This window comes from Pararge aegeria, chromosome 12, assembly GCF_905163445.1.
Source record: "Pararge aegeria chromosome 12, ilParAegt1.1, whole genome shotgun sequence".
In the NCBI taxonomy this organism is placed as follows: Eukaryota; Metazoa; Arthropoda; class Insecta; order Lepidoptera; family Nymphalidae; genus Pararge; species Pararge aegeria.
The window spans coordinates 342,320-359,121 of NC_053191.1; the positions used below are offsets into that span (position 1 = coordinate 342,320).

Here is a 16,802-nt window from a genome sequence, read left to right on the forward strand (position 1 = left end):
ACATAGGTTTAACTGCAAATATAATAGTTGCATTGAACTTCAAGGCGTTTTAATTATGAATAACTTTGATTCATCTCAAAACGCTATCTTTATTCCATTTTTTATTTTAATTTGTGCAAATGTTGATTTATGTAAATATGGAAAAAAAAATGTTTATTTTTTTTGTTTTGAATGCATGAATTGTGATTTTCTTTGTTTTTGAATAAATTTATATATGTGTTTGTAATGAATGTTTTTTATAGATGTTTAAGTTTTAAATTAACAAACACAGGTGAGTCGTATTTCATTGTCATGTTCCGTTGAGCTGTTTTATTTATAACAAGTATGATACCTGTTTGTATTTACATTATTTTTTAAGGCAGTCGGTACTCGTTAGCATAAATGAGTTTTATCGAAAGAGTGAGATGTTTAAAATTATTATCTATTGGTATATCCTATGAAATGGTTAGTTGAGCTAGTTAACCGCAAGACTCAGTGTACAATTGATCAGCCTTGACTTGAGGCCAACTAAGTCCTTGTAAATGCGGCTCGACCAAATATGAGATTTGCGACCTTATTCGACCGCGTGAAAGTTAACTACGATTTATATGGTACTAGCGTACCCAGCCCGCTTCGCCGGGCAGGATTTTGCTTTATTTTATTTAAACAATAAACTTACATTATTAAATTTTTAATTTAAGTCTCAATATATATTAAATCATTTATTCTCTCCGTATTCATCATAGGTCGAAATACTAACTATACGTAGTAGTACTAAATAAACGTAGGTTGAAAATCTTACACTGCATTCAGAACGTCTGCGTATTTTGAGCGGCTGCGGCTACACGTAAACGTATATTGCGTTGCGTATTGTGCGCAGTACTTGACGTAAATAATAATAATAATAATTTATTTCAGACGTTTCCATTTATAGATTGTTAGTATATTAGTAACAATTTTTCCTTAACAACCAAGTTAGTTTTGATTAGTTTAAATAAAAAAATACTATATTCGCCCGATTGCTACATCCACACATTGGCACAGTATAGCGCAGTCGAATCTGGCAGCAATTACCTTTAGAATGCCGTTGTCGCTGGTACGTTTAAACGTCGTACGAGAGAGGTTACTTTGTAACGCATTATCGCAAAAAAATACATTTGTTACTGCGTCTGCGAACATTTTAGACAAAAAACGCGCTTAGTGTGCTTCAGCACTAATGCTGGAAATTGGTTGAAGTCCGACACTTTAGTCAGTTCTCCATTGTTTTTGAATAATGACGTTTCTTGCGGTGTCACTTACCTTGGCAACGCGGCCGGTTTGGCATGCGAGTTGAAGCTCTATAAGATAAGCCTTGGCCGCAATTGTGGTCCAGTTTTATTTGATTGCATAAAAAATACGCGGTGACACCATAAAATCAGCTGTCATTTACAACCATTTCTCTAACGTCCGAAATAAATTATCACTCTAATCTAAAATCTTCAAATGACAGATTCCATTTTATTCTGCTGTTCCCTGTCCATAAAGACAGAACTGCTAAATTGAATTTTCCATCTGGAGATTTTGTATCAGATTTTTTATTAAAATCGGGTCCGAATTGGGCATTCTCATCGTTTTAATGCGCTTTCCAGATGGCCTTGATATTTTAGGAGGCTCGATCAAATCATGTGAAAACATAATTCGTATAATTTAGAAAAGTAAGAATTGTAAGCATTTGTTGTGATGAATGTTTCTGCTGGCTTGTCTCTAACTATGAACAAATACATTTCGTTTGTATTTGTTGCGTTATTATATAACCTTTTTTTGTTTGATTTTTGGTGTTTACTAACTTTCGGGCTTTCTCAAATAACCTTTCCTTAATTACTTGCAATGAAGATTTTGATTTTGTTTAACTAACTCGATTTCAAACTTTAGAATTCCTAAATATTTTAAAAGCTGATAGAAGTAATTTAAATTTGTTGTAATGGACCTTAGATTATTCAATTTCATTTTTTAATATCTTAAAGTTTAAAGTGGATATTTTTCAAACATTATTATAATAATTTGAAATAAATTTAAAGTCATTGGTATGAGTATAATTGTATAATTTACTTACGGATTACTTATTTTTAAAATGCATGTAAATGCATTAAAGTTTTCTACAAATGAAGTTCCATACAATACTTTCTTTTATATTTATAAAATTATAGTATTCAAAGATTTCAAGCTTTTGTCAATTAATTTGTCAAATAATATATATAATTGTCAATTAATATATATAATATGATCGCTAATAGAACACGGTCTCTATTCACCACAAAAAGCTGACTCAATACAATTGAAATACTTCTAATCTTTGTAGCTAAAAAATAAACGTAACGAAGTTCATATTTTCAGTAAGTAAATTATACGAGTCCGAAATGCAGTTAGTGAACGCAGTTAGATTGTGAACCGACGCCCTCCCAGCCATCAGGAACGTTGTCAGACAGATGCTATAGGCTAGGGGTCCCTAACCAAACTTCAGGAGCGCGCGCTTGTTGTGCAGGGCGGCTACGTGGCCGGGCGCGCCACCACGCTCACCGTCACCAAGCGCAACGCGCTGGCCACGCCGCGCGAGCGCGACGCCGACGAGCGCGAGCCCACGCCGGCGCCCGCGCCCGCCACGCCGCCGCCCGCCTTCGCCGCCGTCGTGGTGAGTGTAACGACGATACCAGACGCAAAAAAAGATCCATCCGGATGCGTTCCATCCGTGCAACCATTATATTTTGTTTTTTTCCCTGGGGAGAGAAAATGACACTAGCCTATGCTAGCTGATTTAAAAACATATATATTTAAATATTAAAAGAATATAATTTTGTTTTAATAGAATAATTCACTAGGGAACGGTTGCCTTAGGTTTGATGCGTAGAAAAAACGCGCCATCTAAAGTTACCACACCGATTGGGCGGTGCTTAATGTTTGAGGTACTCGCAAACTGACATTTGACAGATGAAAATAATATAAATTCGTTTTTTATAATGACCTTAAATTCATACGATAAATGAAAAATGTCATAATAAAAATACCACACCTTGTGGCAATAAAGTAACTTATCTATGATCCTTGCCACAAGGTGTTACTAACTAGTCATCAGTGAAAAAAACCATAAAAGCAATAGCTGAAGATAGACTAAAGACACGAAATTAGTTATTTCCGAATGCAATAATCTCAATAACTCAACGTTCCAGGAGAAACAAATGTCCGACCTAATGGAAGAGATCCGCAAGCTCAAGTCCGTGATCGTCAAGCAAGAGAACCGCATCCGCGCGCTCGAGGCCACCGTCAAGGCGGCCGCGCCCGCACCCGCGCCTTCGCCCTCGCCCGCGCCCGCGCCCTCTCCCTCGCCCGCGCCCGCCGCGCCCTCGCCCTCCGCGGCTCCCGACCACAACCACGACGAGGACATGGCGCCCGACGAGGTGTGAGCCGAGGAGCGTGCTGGCGTGCGATCGAACCAATTGTAACCGAGTAGTACGAACGCCTGCACTCACAAGCGTGCCACGTGACCTAGATGGCGGCACCACGGAGCGTGTCTGTGAATGCGGGTGCGTTTTGACACCGAACACCAACCTTACAGAAGAGTGTATATTTGAATTATCAGTTCGGTTCGAACCCGAGAGCAGTAATAGTACTTTTCGACTGGATTTTTTGTAATATTATGTTAAGTGAAAAGTTCTGTAAGTTTGGTGAAAAAACGAATAATCTGATTGTAAAATAAGAAGTTCTTATTTAATAAACTTTAAATATTCTGTATAGAATCTACCGCAGTATCGGATACTACTCAATAATGAGATTTTTATTTCATTAACTTGCAATTGGTTTGATCGAAACAAATATACTAAATAAGAGAGGTTCACTTCGGTCGTGTTTTTCATATTTGATGATATATTTTTCTATCGTAACGTTTTTAAACGAAGGGAATATATGGAAACCACACAGTTTGATGATTAAATTTTCTACAACATGAAAGTTGCATTCGGTGACGTTGACACCTCTTCCTACAGCAAATGTCAAGTTCGACGTCAAACTCCACAGCTTATAAGGCTCTGATTGATATATTAGATTATTGTTATTGATTTTACAAATTATACCGCTTATTAAGAAAAGAAAATTATATGAACCACATATCATAATGGCCATTTTTTTACTAAAATTACCCAAATTGAGACATATTTTCCACCTAATTTAGTGGAAAATATGCTTGATATAAGATTTAGAAGTATTTTTTTAATAAGGCCTAAAGTAATCTTCCTCTACTATTTATTGACACGCTCTCGAAGCAAACGTTACTTACGTTACGAAAGTTGAATACCTAACCAGATATGTCGTCAGTTAACGTCCTACCGCAGACTGGCGCGTTGCTTCGTATGAAACGTTGGTAAAATATGCAAGAACTTTTTTGCAAAAGTAATATTACGCGGTAGTTAGTATGAATGTTTGATACTAAATAAATAAATAAACGTTTCAACTTTTACCCAGATAAGGCATGATGCATAGTATCATGCCTGATTTGGGAATCTCAAATATTCATCAAATATTATTGTCCGTACATATCTGATGAATGATGTTTTGATATCGCCAACTTCGTTGTTTCAACTTTAGTGGCGGAGAACTGTATTGATTTATATTTTATTATTTCGTAAAAAAAAAGGCTGCGCACAAATCGCAATACGAGGAAATACTATGTTAAAGTGACCTTATTTATCTGCGACCAAAAATATGACAGCGTGGCACCGACAGCAGAGAACATTTTGCGAAATTAAAATTAATACTTATTTATCTATTTAACGTTGTAAATATAAATATATAGCGAGTGATAACAATAGTGCCTTATATGTACGAAGCAGTAACAAGTCTCAAAAACGGATTTAGAATAATTGGTGATGTGCGGCAAGGTGCAGGCGGTCGGTAAGGTTTGGATATTACACCGTAGGTATTGCAATCTTATCTTAAAAGGTATTTTATCCTTAACTTTGACTAAGAAGATAAACACAGACAGACAGAAAGAGCGAAACCCGAGGAAATTTATATATTTCCGACTATTTTATTACAGATCCGGGATTCTTATTCATTTTGTTCTTAGCCAACAAACTGAGCCATCAAAATAAACTGTTTACATGTTATTTATGATGAGTGACATTTTATTGTGACTTAAATTTATTTACTGTCTGTACCTTGCCTATAAGTATTGCATTTAGTCATACACTTCGAGAGATTTTTTTGGTTTAATTTTTTTGTATTTTTTTCTGTAATGCTGTGCGTGCACACTTATAACAATTTTGACTGGAAATACATTCATTTATATTCTCAGATATGAAATATTTTCCAAATAATGCATTGTTAAAATAGTTTAGTTTGAACTTATTTGTCACTGACATGTTGGGATTGTCAGGATGTTGGTAAGTGTGCCGGCACACATTTTATTAAAAAAAAAAATTGCTTTTAGCTTTTAATAATCATTAATAAAGCAATATTATAATACAAAATTATTATTTATTCAACTATGTAATGATGATAATATAATGTAATCGCCGTTTTTTAGTTTATGCAAATGTGAAACAAGATGGCATCTTCATTTTAATTTTTTAATTTCTTTGCATGATTTTGAACATTTTAAATATGAATTGGAAAGGTCACAATTTTAATGTAGTCTTGTTTTGCATTTGTATGTAATTTAAATATGTTTATCGTAAGTAGGCAAAGAGAAGTCATCATTTTATCGCTATTTATAATAAAGTAACAGTCATTTTAATTATAGTTCATTGTTAATATTGTCGACATTTTTTTTAACTTGACGTATTGTGTACCCTGTATTAAGTTGATCGGACATTCATCGCACGCGCCGAATCCCGAACGCATGTTATGCGCTACTTTTAATGAGAATTTAGTAAAGTCATAGGAGATCGTTCAAAAATTTCGCAAATATGCGTATACAAGCGCTTAAGTGTGTCAGGAAAAAAAAGCATTGTTTTTCTGTTCCATTTGTACTAAAGAAGTAATTCGATCATTCAATATTTAAAATTAGAACACAAAATGCGGCGCGTACGGCGCGTGCAATTTGCGGTCAGCTCTAGATGTAAGAGTCCGGTATCGTGGTGCTTATTAATATTTTGAATTCCGCTTTCGTTTAATAATAGAATAACCGTCGTCGCTATCAGTATGATTATGACTTTTACTATATTATTTATCTTTGTAGTGTTAAACTTCACTGTGTAGTGTACTAACACATGCATCTCGACACTTATAATTTCATGAAGTAAATTAAAGGTACTCATCCTAACTAGTATAAATGCGTATGATATCTATGCATGTATGTCACTCTTTGACTCTCTCACTCTTAAGTTCTCAATCGAACATTATGAAATTTAGCATAAACTTAGTCAGGGGTACATAAAATAATATAGGATAGAGTTCGTTTATAAAAAAGGACTTATCCCGAGGGACGTTGTCTGCGCTTTAAATACGATATGAAAACAAGGTAATTGCCCGACGTTTACTCAGTCTGCAGGTTACACCAACCATTTCATTTGCAAAAAAAATGTTTTCTAGTGATTATAGACGATGTACAATTATTCACGATAGTAATTAAGTTTTTTTAGAATAATATTATATTCATTTTCTTTAATCAGATATTTATAGCATTTTATTACTATAGATTACATTATACCATTACGCATTAAGTCAACATGGGTAGGGTTTTAAATAAAGACTAGTTGATTTACTTCATGCAATTATAAATTTAACTTTAAATATTTCTTATTGATTTTAGTTGTGCTCTCGCTGGCACTCTGGCTTTTTTAACTCGGGTGCGGGGAAGCAAATTTTATCCGGTCGAAAGATCGAGAAGGTTTTCAAAGTCATCATTTTGGCCGTTCATATTAGCTTATTACGTAAAAGTAAAACTTAAAGTTATGATCGAGATTTAGTTTGAATTCCAGCGACAGGGCGCCTTCTATCGTTGTCTTTAACTCGGCCGATAATCATGATTGGGGATCTCACACGTGATTTGTAGGTGGGGTAACGACCAAGGCTTTATACATTTCTCGAATCCAGAATCTGTATACAAATGCGCAGTAGAGTTGGGGTTCAATAAATCCTAATCATAGCTTGTGGTTTTGACAGCTAGTCACGTCACATGAAATTAACATTTTTCATTTCCCCTAGCATCACACACTTGGTCTTTGGGTCGATGGGGCCACGATAGCGTATTTTGCGCTAAATACGGATTGCGTCAACTTAAACATATCTTGGTAATCTTTTAGCAGCGGCAGTCTTTATTTGTTATTTTCTGCTGATGTAGTAACGGTAAAGTTACCGTAAGTATGTTTTATCTATAGGCGGTATATCTATAGGCCTCCTCTTCGATAATGATAAATATTTCTAAGTTTATCATTGTTAAGCTAAAATTTAAAGACTGATCTGTATACAATTGATAGCGAGGAATCGAGGCCTTTAAATTGATAAATTAGACCGGAGTTGACAAAATTTATATTTACCGCAGAAAGTCACGCCGTTGAGAACTCGAAGTTTTACACAGACCTAAAAAACAATTTTAATATCTGGTTAAAAAGTTTGTTGCTAGGGGTGCAGGTTAAGTTATGCTGTCTCTCTCCGGACAGCAAGTATTATAGTTTATATAAATAGTATTATACTTATGATGATTATCTTTTTTTCTTGTTATTTTAAGATGGCGTCATTTTAGATGTTCGTATTTTAAGATCATGACAAGGCAGTGTATGATGTTGACTGTACGAGACGCTGTGACCCCTGGACGGTTTTGTGTAAATTATTTCTTTTTTATTTGTATGTGGACCTTCGTTTTTGTATAATTTTTTCTTTTGAGTTTTTTTAAGCCTAATAGGTTATGTTAAACGCAGGAGAGCCGAGCTAATGTGTACTTACAGTGATTACTCACAGCAATAGTATATGAAGCTATGTATTTATTCACTAGGTGAAGTTGGGACCTTCACGAGCGGTAAAACAGTTTAATGTGTGCCAATTGGCAGGTACCCGGTGCTCAAAATTCAAATTGGCGCAATTAATAAATTGTTATTTCCAAAGTTGCGAGTAAAAACTCATAAACATGTATTAAATATATATTTGAGATAGTTGGTTGGGGCGACAAAATGTCGTGTAAAAATATTAAAGCTCAGTTCAAAACCGTTGTGGCCAAAATTGAAAATAGTAAAATAATAGCGCACAATGTTTCAGCAACGATTTAAAGAGATTATCCAAACAAATTATGATACATTATTATTTTGTTATGTTGTGTCTATGCGTGTTTACCACAGAAATAACATAATATATAAAATCCAATTTCAAAACATAGTTAATTTAAAGATTTATGTTAATACTGTATCTTTTTCATATACGGAACATAATCGGTGCTAAGAGTAAACCAAGTGCTAAATAATAATTATCTATATTCCTATATACCTACTACATGAATTTGTATAATCCTTTTTACTGTAATGTCAATTTTATAAGCAGAATTAATTATAAATTGTATAAATTTGACAATAATAAATGAGATGTTTTTACCTTACCGTTGGAATTTATGTAAACGATGCAATAATTAATAATTAAAATTATACTAAGGATATACTGTAGAATTCGATTGTTACTATAAAACGATGCTCTCACATGTTGTCATAAGTGATTAGGTGTAAGTGCCTTGTTGTTTGGCAGTTCCACGATGTGTCGCGAGTCGATGCGCTCGGATCAAATGTTGCAATTATAAAAGTTGAACAGAAATAAATGTCTATTTTACTATTTTCATTGCTAGTATTATTTTTCTTCTTTCATCGTCTTCATCCGTAGCCTATTCATGTTTTCCTGCTCCGCCAAACACATTTAAATATAAAAACTGAATTGCACTGTGATATTACTTAAAATTGATTATCTCTCTAAACCGAGTATTATTAGTTATTTTGATGAGAAGTGTAGTATATGATGCAAATTATTATTTGTATCAATAATGTTCAATTGATGAACTTCTTTTATCTCTCCCCAGATAGAAAAATGAACGTTTAAATGTAAATTGTCGATGTTGGAAAAGAGCAACTGCTGAGTTTCTTGTTTCTCGGTAAAAACCTGCCTTCCGAACCGGTGGTAGAATCACTACAAACAGATAGACTTGACGTTTCAAAAGTGCTTATATTATGCCTTCTTATACAGCTTTTATGTGACTGAACGTGTCCGGGGAAGTACTATCGCTAAGCTTATTTCTGTCGCCAAGCAGCATTTCTGGGTTCCGGTCTGAAAAGCGTGGTTGCTGGTTTAATTACAGACACCTTGGCTTTACACCTACGCCTCCGGTTTATTGGTAGGGCAGGACTTTTACCTGTTCCTTGTATACCCTGCGAAGTGTAGCGCTGTTTATAGGCAATAGTTTTACAGCTCCAACTTACAGCTTGGTCCGTTTAAAAAAATACCTTTTACGTTGTCTGTGTGTTTGGGATAAAGTTCGGGATCGTCTTTTAATTTTGGGTGCTTATGAGTAAAACAAAGTATTTCAATAAATATTTACTTATCTACTTTAAAAGCCTTATCGAACTGATCGTCGGAAATCTTTCGTTTCTTAAGCTTCTTGATCAATGCGACGTCCGCCGCCAATTCGTCCAACTCCTCTTGCGTTACTGCTCTTCTCTTCTTTCCTTTACCTTCTTCGTTGTTCTTCTTCTTCAAGTCTTTCCGTTTCTTCCTTCTGTCTTGTTTATCTAGTTTATTCTGTTTAGCTTGCTCCCATGGTTTTGTCTGGACCTGCAACATTAATATTTTACATTAACAGTTGCCTGCCACATAGTCTAAGAAAAGTTACTGTTAGCTAGCACTTTGAATACTCTCCTTGCAATGGTTTTTAATACCAATCTGAAAACTTCTGTTGAAACGAAGAAGTGGTTTGTGTTTCAATTCGCTACAAGATAGCCTTTGACTGCAATCTCACCTTGTGGTAAGTTACGATGTAGTCTAAGATAATGGCGGGCTAACCTATTAGTGTGTATATCGGTTTCTAAGCGACCTAGTACCGGAACGCTCAATCGCTTAGCGTTTTTTTCGGTAGGGCGGTAACTAGCCACGGCCGAAACCTCCCACCATGCTCTGCCGACTCCACGATTTTATTTAACACTATTTCATTTTATATTCTATTTAAAATTCATTGACATAACTTTCATTATTGAGGGTAGAAAATTGAAGGTAAGATCAGCACATGTCAATATATGAATGTCATCAAATATTATAGAATGTCATAATCGTCTGAAAATTTATTAATAATTAGAAATTTTCAAAAAACTTTGCAATTTAATTTTTTTTTATAATACTGTTGAATTTTTATTCACTTTGCTATTAACAATCGATCCGTTTGAAAATATTGGAAATAAATAATCCTAGTCGATTATGATATTTGCCACTAGCTGGCGTATAAGTCAAGAAGCATGGAGTATATGACATATACTTGCCACCAATCCAAATTATTATTTTTAAATAGCGGAAACTACACAGACGTCTGGCGTTAGCGTTACTTAAAAAATCTCGAGTCACTCCCTAGTCGCGCCTAAAGAATTTTTACTTCAAAAAAACAATTATAAATTCCAAAATAATTGCCCTTGCCGGAAATCGAAACCCGAGGAGAGTTGGGTGAGGACAACCGGGAGGTCGCCAGGTTTTCCTGTGTAACTAGAAAGTTCAATGGAGGGAATTTCAACGTACGATTTTCTTTTTCTTCTTCGATGGCCAGACTCCAGTCTTCTTGTACTCGTCGAGCTTCAGCAGGCGGCTGGCCTCCCGCTGCCTGTCGCAGTAGGGGATGCAGGCGAGGTCCCCGGCGGCGGGCGCGCCGAACTGCCGGCGGTGCTCGGGCGTGAGCTCCGGCATGCGCGGCAACTTGAGCAGGCCGTAGCTGCTGGCCACGTGGCCCAGCGGCAGCTCGCGCAGGCGCAGCAGCAGGCCGCACTCGTGCTTGGAGTAGGCCTGCACGTGCGACACGAACGCGCGCTGCCCCTTGTCCAGCGCGGCCCGGTCCCGCCTCTGCTGCGCGTGCAGCACCGACAGCACCTGCGAGAAGCGACGAACTTGTTAATGCTAAACTGCCGCGGTTATTTGCCGTCATTTCCGCAAAGTAGAACCCGCAACTAAGCAAACCGGTATTATGTAACATAGCAATTGGTCAGGAGTATCATAGTCATCTTAACCCTCGCACAAATATACATGTATCCACATAATTAAGGATATGTAGAATCCTCATTCATATACCTTTGCCTTTTCCCTATGGGAAAGAATAAAGAAAAAAAAAGGTGGCGTAACAGGATAAAAATCTTTTCAAAAATTTAATCTTTCGCCTTATTCTGAGTTTGAGAGGTATTTAATACATTGAAAGATTTATTGTAACGCATTATCTAGTTGTTTCACTATCGGAAAACCAAGTTTCATCATTTTAAATTAAGAGTTTTTTGTTTGTACAATTGAATCAATTAAATCACCGGAATGAGTCCGCAGACTTTGGCAATTCAAAGTGTAGTGTCGAAGTCAAACCTTTGAAAAACAAAATTGTTGACTATAGCTAACGTCGGTTTTTCACCTCAATAGTAGTGTTTTTCAATAAATATCTCTTCTAAATTTAGCACAACAAGAACTGTAACTTTTATAGGTCATGACGAGTCAAATTAGTAGTTTAGGTAACTGGGCTCAAATTCAAGACCCTTTGAACGCCACGGCTGGCTACGTTCGGTTGCATCACCTTGTTCCTCAGCTTGTCCGTGACGACGAGCCTGTCCCCCGAGAGCGCCCAGTCCTGCAGCACCACCTGCTGGTTGGCGCGGATGAAGGGCACGTAGGCCTCCTCGGCCGGCAGCAGCGGGAGCAGCGAGCAGCCGGGGGCGCCCGCGCGCGCGGCGCGGCCTGCGCGGTGCACTAGCGCGGCGGGGCTGCTGGGCGGCTCCCACTGTAGCACCCACTGCACCGCCGGGATGTCCAGCCCCCTGTCGGCGCAAAGGTACTCCGTTTTAGGAAGTAGCAACTTCGCAAAAGGACTGAGCACTTGAACGAAAATCATGAACTCGCGTCGCCACCACCGAACGCCTCTCATAAGCTAAATGTATATATTTACATAGCAGTGGCGGTAATAGAAGGCGTCACGGAAAGAAAATCGAACGCAAGGTGGAACAATTCAACGCAATATAGGCAATCGAAATAGTTTCTCAAGTCATTCGACAAGAAGACAAAACAACCAATGACGCAGAGCAGAACCAATATAGCACTGGTACCAGGCATAACCACAGGATATTGCCTATTAAATAGACACCTAACAATAATGAGAATTGTAGAAGATCCATCCTGTCCAGAGTGCGGTGAGGTGGAAACCAGTTCATAGCTGAGTGCCCCGTGTACGCGCTGGTAAGATGGGAATTACGAGGTAAGAATAGAATAAGTGAAGAAGACCTACCAAATCTCTGTATAGGGGTTATCGTTAGGCTCACCAAAGACACTGGTAGGTTTCAGGGGGGGATGATGCCGGGACACCAGTAAACCTGTGTCTCAAACATGGAGAATAGGGTGGAATGGTCTTTACTGACTGATCACCCTTCTGGCAATGGCAGGTGTCCCCTCACTAAATATATAGCAGTGGCGGTACTACCATAGAAGCCGAAAAGCCTGGTTTGCGTTAAAATAAATATCTCTTCTAAATTTTGCTCGAATATTCCGAAATGCAATTCAAAAGATAATTAATACTTGAAATGAGGAAATAAATACAATGTTTTAACTTTTGCTCAAATGTTTGAACACTACTGCGTTACTCTGGCACGTAGACTCTGGGGTAGCAACCAGCCGAACGCGATAGAATGACATTAAGTGCCGCACCGAAATATCACGGGCATGTACGAAGGTCTCGCTTTGTCCCGCTCACACTCAAGGTTTATATGGGGCTTTTCTTTTACTGCTTTTACAGTAATTGCTAATAGGAATTGAAATGTTTTTAGCATAGAAAATAAACATTATTTTGAAAAAGAATACAGCTTTTTACTTAACCGAAACCAACACCAGACTTTTGTATTTCTCATACCAAACCCGACATTCTAATGGACCTGTAGAACTCTTTAATGCTCCCATTCTAATAAATTGTTTGTTGGTATTGCATTTTTTTTTCTAATAACATAACTTATCAGGCGCTATAAATATTCAAGAGACCAGAATTCACAGAAACACAGAGTTCTGATCTAAGTGTTTCTTGTTTTTTTTTTTAATTTTGGCAAGCGCTGTTTGAACTTTTATATATAGAAACTTTTTTTTACTAGCAATTATCAAACGAAATTTCCAATCATAATTCGCGTGTGGTCAACACGTTAATCGCAGTTTTTTCAAAGATTAGTTGATGTTTATCATTAAGCACAACAAGAACGGTGACTTTTAAAAGATCATGACGAGTTAAATCAGTCCTTTAGATAACTGGGCTTGCTCAGATTCAAGACGTTATTTTTGATACCCAATTTAAACTTCCCTGTTGTTCTTAAATAGTTGAATGAATGAATGAATGAATACACTTTTATTGTACACCACAGAGAAAATTTACAGAGATACAAATACAACAGCACAATAAGGTAGAACATACAATTTGGCTAATAAATAGTTCTTTATAAACTAAAAATAATTCGAAACTAACAATCTAGCTAATCTTGTTGTCCTTCTCGTTCGCCAAGAATGCTGATTTAAAATATTGTACTGCCAGTATGAAATATGAAAACTACAACTTTGTAAGCTTTATATCCTTAATGAACTGCAGCCAATAAGTACCTTCAAAGAACTTTGATGGATGAAAAGTGCAAAGATTCACGTAAAGCTGTATACTGTGTCCAAGCATTCAATTGTTGTATGTGGCAGGTCGATGTAAATGAAAGGGGTCATAAATCACCTCGCCATTAAATCTGTGCAGAGCAGAATCGCGTTCTCAGCCAGTCGGAAGCTCTCCAGCACCTTGTTTCTCTTCTGCTTCATCTTGCCGTGGATGGCGAATATCGTGATGTCGGGCAACAGCGCGGGCAGCACGTGCGCCCAGTAGTCCACGCACGCGCACGTCGGCAGGAAGAACAAGCCTTTCCAAATTTTACGATTCCTTATAAAATTCAATAGGAACAGCAGTTTATCTTGTGGTTCAACTATTACGTAGTAATTCTCCAATGCTATAGGCGTGCTTATAGACGCTTTTTCTTTAACACTGATCAATACTGGATTTCTTAAACCGGCTCGGACCAGATCCTGGAGTTCTTTAGTCTGCGTCGCGGAGAACAAACCGGTGCGCCTCTGGCGGGGCAGGTACTGTAGTATCGTGTTTAGAGTCGCAGTGAAGCCCAGGTCGAGGAGGCGGTCTGCTTCGTCGAGGACTAGAAATTCCTGCACAAAACATGTTTAAGAAGTTACAAGGATTAAACTTAAAAAAAGCGGTTATCACATTATAATATATCTTTTCCTTTGGCAACAAAACATATATTGCTTAACCCTTCAAGGAAAACAAGTTCGGTTAACAACAATAACAATGTATAAATGACTAACTAATTTATTTCATTTTTCTATCTAGTAGTAAATAGACTGTGATATACAAACTAGAAAGTTTAATTATAAGAATTCAGTTTTGCCATTATGCAATAGAAAAATAACTGAGATTAACCTAAGATTTACCTTTGTTATTGCTACATTTATTTATTGTAAATTAGCTAAGTACAGAATAACATTTAGATTTGCAGGATATTAGTAATATAATATTATATGCCCATTGAGCATAGATTCTAGTGTAAACATAATATTTATCACCTACATTCAGGTTTAACAAAAACGTTTTACCAGGTCTTTAACTCTTCCAGGAAGATTAAGTTGTTTTCTTTCAGCCAACAAGTCTTGAAACCTGCCAGGGGTGCAGACAGCTATCTGAGCTCCTTTCTTCATGCTCTCTGCATCTGCCTCTATGCTGCGCCCACCAACTAGTAATGACAAGCTTATGTGCTGTAGCTCCGGCTCTTCAAGAAATTGCTCTATTACCTGTGAACAAGGAGATGAAGTTAGTTTTTATAATTAAGTAGAAGATATTGTACATAAGTAATACTTTTTTGTTGTTATAAATTAAGAGTAGAGAAAAGATAGTTTATATTATAAAACAGGTAAAAAACAAATAGGATTTGATAATAAATAACATTATATCTAGAAGTAGTGTCAAAATATACACCACTTGTCACAGGGACTGTAAATAATTTATATTAATTACTAATTGTGATACTACTCTATTGTATTGTACAACTAGGAGCCAGACAGGCTTGAACTGACTACCCTGCATATTGCTTCCTGACATTTGAACATCTAAATATTCCTTGCATTTTTTTCACTGTTTAAAATTTTAGCAGGTTTTATGATAAGTTGTAGATGTTTGCATTATTGTAGCACAAAAAAACATACCTGTGCAAAACATGATTCTTAGAACAAAAAGAGAACTATTATTTTGAATACTAAATAATCCAAATAATATCATATCTAGATATGATCCTAATTGAAAAATGCACAGTACATACAAAAGTACAAACAACTTTCATTAATTATTAGTACAAGTTGATAAATAAAGATTAACTAACCTTAAATATTTGTAGTGCTAATTCCCTGGTAGGTGAGATAATAACAGCATATACAAAATCCTTTCTAAGAGACTGTTCCTTCGCCCTTTTCATCAGCAACTCCAGCATAGGCACCACAAAAGCCAGAGTTTTACCAGAGCCAGTAACAGCTTCCGCCACCACATCCTTGCACGAAAGAATAAGTGGAATCACAGCCGCCTGTATTGGCGTCATAGTTGCGAATCCCTGCTTTTTGATGCAATTTAACACTGGCTGCGAAAGCGTAGGCGTTATTTTGGTCCAATCTTTAATCACCATTTTTGTTTACTATAACTGTATCTGGTTATTTATAAAACTCAAATTGACGCATATTTAGGGTAAAAACTTAATTATTCATTCATCGTACCTAACCAAAACAATCAAAACAAACTTGCCCACATGCGTGACTGATGGGACATTGACAACTGACATATGTCATTTTGTAAAAAAGTCTATGATCTACGCATAGACTTTTTTTAACCCTTCGGAAAAGGAAGAAACGTATCACCGTACATCCAAGACATCAGTGTTTGGCTGACCAAGAGATTTATATGTGGTGCATCAAGGGATTTGTTAGACTTTTACTGTCATCATTCACTATTAGAACCTAAAACACGATATCCTAAAGATGGTGACAGCGCGGACGAAGAACTGTTCTAACCATATTCATATATACGTCATAGTATATTCCTATCCCTACTAGTATTATAAATGTCAATGTAAGTTTGTTTGTTACGCTTTCACGCAAAAACGACTAAACCGATCATCACGAAACTTTGTACACATATTCCTGAAGGTATTATAAGTAATATAGGATGCTTTTTATCCCGAAATTAAGTTCAGTTCTTTTGGGAGAGGGGACGAAAGTGTTTGACGATTTTACAGCATAACGCCGTGATGACCGATGATAACCGATTTAAATAATTACTTTTGTACTTATGAGGTTATAATATCTGTTTAATTTTGCCCAAATTTCGTGTAGATCTGATGAATGTGATTGGAGATAGAGGACAGAACTCCTCAGCGGACGGCAGCTAAATGACGGCATTTAAGGCTGAGTTATCCTAAATACATATAGTGGTGCCACATTTATGTGGCACATGTCTTTCGAAAAATCAAAATAAACGCAGACGTAGTCGCGGGCAACAGCTAGTTTTATTATAATTTTGCACAGCATTAGTG

At 36.7% G+C, this 16,802-nt stretch overlaps 2 protein-coding genes across 4 annotated transcripts in view; one reads left to right on the forward strand and one right to left on the reverse strand.

Moving 5' to 3' along the window:
• The window catches only part of LOC120628468 (coronin-1C-A), a 28,850-nt gene extending 20,081 nt beyond the window's left edge, over positions 1 to 8,769 (forward strand). For 2 of the 3 annotated variants that reach the window (XM_039896854.1, XM_039896856.1), the window contains 2 exons: positions 2,480 to 2,647; positions 3,183 to 8,769. In XM_039896854.1, the coding sequence (XP_039752788.1) occupies positions 2,480 to 2,647; positions 3,183 to 3,416 (402 nt within the window). In that variant the 3' untranslated portion in view covers positions 3,417 to 8,769. The remainder of the gene's footprint in view (positions 1 to 2,479; positions 2,648 to 3,182) is intronic. The other variant, XM_039896855.1, reaches the window with a different exon arrangement.
• A 734-nt stretch (positions 8,770 to 9,503) lies between these two features.
• Positions 9,504 to 16,021, reverse strand: LOC120628346 (probable ATP-dependent RNA helicase DDX55 homolog). Its single transcript, XM_039896670.1, has 6 exons — positions 15,603 to 16,021; positions 14,824 to 15,018; positions 13,898 to 14,376; positions 11,729 to 11,969; positions 10,702 to 11,046; positions 9,504 to 9,753 (listed from the first exon to the last, which is right to left on the reverse strand). The coding sequence occupies exons 1-6, from the start codon at positions 15,897 to 15,899 to the stop codon at positions 9,517 to 9,519; spliced, it is 1,794 nt and encodes a 597-aa protein (XP_039752604.1). The 5' UTR covers positions 15,900 to 16,021; the 3' UTR covers positions 9,504 to 9,516.
• Between the last annotated feature and the right edge of the window lie 781 nt (positions 16,022 to 16,802).

Coding starts and splice junctions, on each gene's coding strand:
- LOC120628346 (XM_039896670.1), bottom strand. CDS start 15,899: ATGGTGATTAAAGATTGGACCAAAATAACGCCTACGCTTTCGCAGCCA. Junction 14,377..14,823: donor CTGGAAGAGTTAAAGACCTG/GTAAAACGTTTT, acceptor TGTTTTGTGCAG/GAATTTCTAGTCCTCGACGA. Junction 11,047..11,728: donor CGGACAAGCTGAGGAACAAG/GTGATGCAACCG, acceptor CGCTTCTCGCAG/GTGCTGTCGGTGCTGCACGC.